The 6,180-nt window shown below is 41.0% G+C and overlaps 1 protein-coding gene across 1 annotated transcript in view; it reads right to left on the bottom strand.

Moving 5' to 3' along the window:
- Positions 1 to 6,180, bottom strand: part of Armh3 (armadillo like helical domain containing 3) — a 186,721-nt gene that overhangs the window by 151,720 nt on the left and 28,821 nt on the right. The window contains exons 6-8 of the mRNA XM_021198223.2: positions 1,405 to 1,497; positions 725 to 799; positions 543 to 629 (exon numbers count right to left, since the gene is read on the bottom strand). Coding sequence (XP_021053882.1) covers positions 543 to 629; positions 725 to 799; positions 1,405 to 1,497 — 255 coding nt within the window. The remainder of the gene's footprint in view (positions 1 to 542; positions 630 to 724; positions 800 to 1,404; positions 1,498 to 6,180) is intronic.

Genomic DNA, 6,180 nt, shown 5'->3' on the forward strand with positions numbered 1-6,180 from the left:
GAGGACTCAGCAGTGAAGGGGGGGCAGAGGCTGGGGAGAGGACTCAGTAGTGGAGGGGTGGGTAGAGGCTGGGGAGAGGACTCAGTGGTGGAGGGGTGGGTAGAGGCTGGGGAGAGGACTCAGTGGTGGAGGGGTGGGTAGAGGCTGGGAAGAGGACTCAGTGGTGGAGGGGTGGGTAGAGGCTGGGGAGAGGACTCAGCAGTGAAGGGGGGGCAGAGGCTGGAGAGAGGACTCAGCAGTGAAGAGCAATGGTTTCTCTTCCAGAGGCTGTGGATTCCATCCCAGCACAATTATGTACAATTCCAATTCAAGGGGCTCTGATGCCCTCTTCTGGCCTGCATGGGCACCAGGCACATACATGGTGCACAGACATACATGCAAACAAAATACCCATACACATAAAATAAAAATAAATAAAACTTTTTAAGTGAAAAGAGAAAAATATAGTTTGCCAAGAACATGTCTCCCACATTAAGCGATCTTTTAGAAATGTCCGAGTCCAGCAAAATGATTACGGAAAATAGCAACTGTAAGCCACATACCTCATATTTTCTGTAGTTTACCAGCAAGGCCAAGAGGGCGACAGCATCATACCCATGCTCTCTACGACGTGGGGGATGCGACAGGATCTGTAAACAAGAGGCAGAGGGTTCCCAGGAAGGCAGATGAAAACTTTAAGTGATAGACTATCTAAAAGAGAAAAGTCATCCAGAAGCTGACCTACCTGTAAAATTGCTTCAAATATACTGTTGATCATTACATATTCCAGGATAGTGTTCTGACTGATATTATCTGTAACCTGAATGCAATAAAAAGCTTTTGAAGGTCAGTAAAAGGCACACATCATCTCATGTGTAACTCCTGCCCCAGCATCTAAGTGAAACAGAAATGTTCAAGAGCAAACAAAACTATCCCAAGAACCATTTTCAAGAGACACACACAGAAAAGGAACACTCAGACAATCTAAAGATGGTAGTTCTCCCAGAACAGCCCTTCTAACATGGTATGTGTCAACAGGGAGACAGTTCCACAGGTTAAGACATTTGCCACCAAGCCTAATAACCTGAGTTCCATCCCGGGTCCCACATGGTAGAAGGAAAAAAACAACCCCTGAAAATTGTGACCAACATGACTATATGTATGGGGAAGGGGATACACAAAATAAAAGTAATTTTTTAAATTTTTAAGTAAAATAAAAAATAAAGTGGTTAAGTATCGTAGAGCTTACAGGCTAAATATTGCAGCAGCTGCTTCATAGATTCATTTCCAAATAGCAAAACTACATACAACTAACATGCTTCTATACATTCAGACCAAAGGAACGCTATAATACCCACGGAGATCCGACTAGGCTTGATTCAGCTGTAATGACTACACTTGACAAACATATAGGTGGTCACTTACCGTCACCAAGCAAAGAAGAAGTTTCAGACATAAACTCTTCAGACTTTCAGAACCTTCTGCACAAAGTAATGAATCCAAACTCTCCATCAAGTTCTGGGAAAAGAAACATGACACATTAAAGCAAACCAAGTAACACGTCTCCCCGTCTTGCATGCATCATGTCACAAAGGAGAATGTGAATCAACCCTAACACTGCCCTAGTGCAGGCCTTGTAAGATTAAAGGAAAGACTTCAAAGTCGAACTACTTGGGGTAAAATGTTTTAGAACAACTGCAGAGCACAATAGGAATTCACTCTTGTACTACACAAATGTTTGAAGCTTTGTACATATGGGAACTTTAAGATCAGAACAATGAAGTATTTTGAAGGAGGGAAACCTAATGGTTTAATAACTACACATGAACTTCCTTACTTGTTTAAGAAAGTACAAGATGCAGGCACACTAAAGAGGGGACAGGCATAGTATCAATTCACCACAGGCCATCTGTGCCATCTGAGCATCAGTGGCCATCTGAGCAGTCCAACAAAGCTAGATGGGTTCATCAGTACCAACTCCAATTGACAACGTGACTGGAGTGTGATGCTTACACTAAAAAATAGCCTTTAGACATAAACGAATTGAAAGATGAAACCTTCATACTATGATAGAGGGAGGAAGGAAAAAATAATCTACATTATATAAAGGAAATGAACACATGGCTAGAGAAATGGCTTGGAGGTTAAGAGCATTTGCTCACTGGGCATGGTGGCACACGCCTTTAATCCCAGCACTTGGAAGGCAGAGGCAGGCGGATTTCTGAGTTCGAGGCCAGCCTGGTCTACAAAAGTGAGTTCCAGGACAGCCAGGGCTATACAGAGAAACCCTGTCTCAAAAAAAAAAAAAACAAAAACAAAAACAAAACAAAAAAACAAAAAATCATATACATAAAACAAGTAAATCTTTTTTTTTTAAGAGTAAAATTAAGGACTCAGAATATTGGAATTTCAAAATGAGATGTTTCAACTGGATGTGGTGATGTACACCTTTAATACCAGCACTGGGAGGCAGAGGCAAGGAAAGCTTTGTCTAAAATACATAGCAAGTCACTGAGTTCTAAGATAACCAGGACTACGAAACATAAAGAACCTGTCTCAAGGGCTAGTGAGATGGCTCAATGGGTAAGAGCACCCGACTGTTCTTCCGAAGGTCCAGAGTTCAAATCCCAGCAACCACATGGTGGCTCACAACCATCCATCCGTAACGAGATCTGACTCCCTCTTCTGGAATGTCTGAAGACAGCTACAGTGTACTTACATATAATAAGTAAATAAATCTTAAAAAAAAAAAAAAAAAAAAGAACCTGTCTCAAAATTAAAACAAAATATAAGACATTTCAGTCAAATTGAACATGTGAGCATCTACCCTATACTTTNNTTTTTNNTTTTTTTTTTTTTTTTGGTTTTTCGAGACAGGGTTTCTCTGTATAGCCCTGGCTGTCCTGGAACTCACTTGGTAGACCAGGCTGGCCTCGAACTCAGAAATCCGCCTGCCTCTGCCTCCCGAGTGCTAGGATTAAAAGCATGTGCCACCACGCCCAGCTGTATCCTATACTTTCAAAGTAAGACCTGGAAATTTACCTTCAAAAGGTTTTTAGTTTAACGGGAAAGACTAAAGCAATTTCAATTCCTCTGACCTCCACACATATACCATGGCATGCATGTGCACAAACACACACACAAATCAATAAATGTAGTTAAGTTTATTAATAAAGTAATAACAAGACACTTGATATCAACCCCTAGCCTCAACTCACATGTACACGCATGCGTGCACACACACACACACACACACACACATACACGCATGCACAACCACAAAAATGTAGGTTTAGCACAGTGGTGCATACCTGTAATTCCAGCACTAGGAAGATAAAGACAGGAAGATCCTGGGACTTGTGAACCAGCTAGTCTAGCCAAACTGACAAATTTCACGGTTCTGTGAAAAACCTTGTCTTCAAAAACATGCAGTGGAATTTGATAGAAGACACTCAATGTTGATCTTTGGCTTCTACAGGCAATGCACCTACACACAAATACATACACAGGCACCTCTCCCCCCCCCCCCCACATACTCTCTCCCTCTCTCTCTGTTTCACAGAGGGGGGGGGAGAGGGAGAGAGGGAGAGAGAGAGGATGAGGAGAGGCTAGAAATGTGCTATTTGACAGAATGCTTGCTTAGCTTTCACAAGGCCCTGGGTCAATCCTGAACATAAACAACACACACGTCTATAATCCCAGCAGTCAGAAGGAACATAATTTGGGGTGGAGGGAGGCAATTGAAACTGGTTTAAAACTTATAGTGGTGATACTTGTTCAACTTAGGAATCAACTACATGATATGTGAATTATTAAAGTGTTATTATAAAAATTAAAAAGATAGTGTCTTAGTGTTAAAGTCCTGTCTATGCACCATGAATGAAACCTTAGGTTCAATTCCCCAGTGTGGGGTAAGGAGAGAAGCAAAAGAAAAACTAACATAGTTTCAAAACAGTGGATATAGAGGGCTGGTGAGATGGCTCAGCAGGTAAGAGCACCTGATTGCTCTTCCAATAACAAGATCTGACGCCCTCTTCTGGAGTGTCTGAAGACAGCTACAGTGTACTTACATATATAATAAATAAGTAAATCTTTAAAAAAAAAAAAAAAAACAGTGGATATAAAAATCCAAGACAAGTAGTTGTAGCAAACACCTTTAATCCCAGCACTTGGGAGACAAAAACAGGTGGATCTCTGTGAGTTCCAAGACAGCCTGGTCTACAGAGCAAGTTCCAGGACAGCCAGGGCTACACAGAGAACCCTGTCTTGATCTTTTTGTTATTTTGTCTTTTTTTTTTTTTTGGGGAGCTGAGGACTGAACCCAGGGCCTTGTGCTTGCTAGGCAAGTGCTCTACTACTGAGCTAAATCAACCCCGAAACCCTGTCTTGAAAACAAAAAATAAACAAATACATCAAAGCACATAGGGCTGGAAAAGTAACTCAGAGGCTAAGAGCACTGGAGGCTCTTGCAGAGGACCCAGGTTGGATTCCTATCATTGTCATGACAGTTCACAACTATCCATAACTCCACATCCTTCTGACTTCTTCTTCTGACTTCCAAGGGCATCAACCATACACATACAAAACACTCACATATAGCATTAAAAATAAATAAATCTAATAAAAAATTTTTGAAAGGTTAGCAAGTGAATAAAAGCACTTGCCTAACAACCAAAGTTCAATACTTAAGACCCACAGGGTGGAAGGGCAGAACCAACTTCTCAACTATTCCACATGTTTGCAAGTGTGCAAATAAATAAATTCATAAGCATAATTCTAAAAAATTAATTCAAGGGACTGGAGAGATGGCTCAGCAGTTAAGAGCACTGATTGCTCTTCCAGAGGTCCTGAGTTCAATTCCCAGCAACCACATGGTGGATCACAACCATCTGGAATGGGATCCTATGTCCTCTTTTGACATGTAGGCATACATACAAATGGAGTAAGCACTCATATATATTAAGTACATAAATAAATAAATCTTTTCCAAAAATTTAATTCAAGCCAACCACGGTAGTATGTGCCAACAATCTGAGCCTACTTAAGAGGCTGGAACAGGAAGAATTATTTGAACTCATAGGTTCAAGACCAGCCGAGGCAGCATAACTAGACCTATCTCAGAAGGAAAACTGGTGTGGTCATGGTGGTGTGCAGCCATAATGCCAACAGTTAGAAGATGGAAGGAAAAAAAATCAAGACTTTAATGTCCAGTTATCACAGGAGGCAAGAAAGGACACAAAGTCTGAAACACAGCAAAAGATATAGTCAACAAACTGCTAATATCAAGAGGAGCTTCTGGGTCTCATCAGACTCAGCAAAAATGAAGAAACTTATGTGAACATGAGAAATGACCAAGGGCTTCAGTGCAGACTACACTTATGACCAACATTAGAAGGAACTGGGACTACTTCAGAAACTGATGAAGAGATGCATAAATCACAAACAGAATACAACAATGTTCTTTGCCCAGATGCTATCATTTCAGTTGCCTCATTGACAGTTGGCTCAAACAATAACTTATCCTATGTACAAACTTGGAGACTTTGCATAATTAATTGCCTCTTCAAATGTATAAGGCATACAAAGAAAGACACTTAAGACCTGAGGAGGGCCAGCAAGATGCTCAGCAGGGAAAGATGCTTCCACGCAAGCCTGACGACCTGAGTCATACTCCGGCCTGCACGTGTGTGTACCATGGAGTGTGTGCTCACAAACATTACATATACAGGCACACAACAATTCTTCCAATGGCCAGAGGATCATCCCTTCTGCAATAAATCCCTGTGTAAGTGATTCCCAGCCTGTCAGGCTCAGGGCACCCAGGAACCATCACTAAGGGGCTGCTTCAGGAGCTGGTTTCCCTCTGCCTGCGCAGTGGTCTCTGGTGGCTTTTCTTTACACTTAATGTTTCATTTTTTTTAAACTTGAGACAGACAGGCTGAAAAGATGGTTGAGTGTTTAAAAACATTCGTTGTTATTGCAGAGGATCCATAATCAGTTCCTAGCATCCTCAACAGGCTCAAAATCATTCATAACTCCAATTCCAAAGGATCCAATACCCTCTTCAGACCTTTCAGGCACAGTATACAGATTTACATGCAAGCACACACTCATACACATAAAATAAATAAACCTAAAAATAAAGTATAAAAATGTATATTTTGTTTTTAAGATTTTTTTTTTTTATTATATGTAAGTACA

The sequence above is a fragment of the Mus pahari genome, chromosome 1 (assembly GCF_900095145.1).
Source record: "Mus pahari chromosome 1, PAHARI_EIJ_v1.1, whole genome shotgun sequence".
Taxonomy (NCBI): Eukaryota; Metazoa; Chordata; class Mammalia; order Rodentia; family Muridae; genus Mus; species Mus pahari.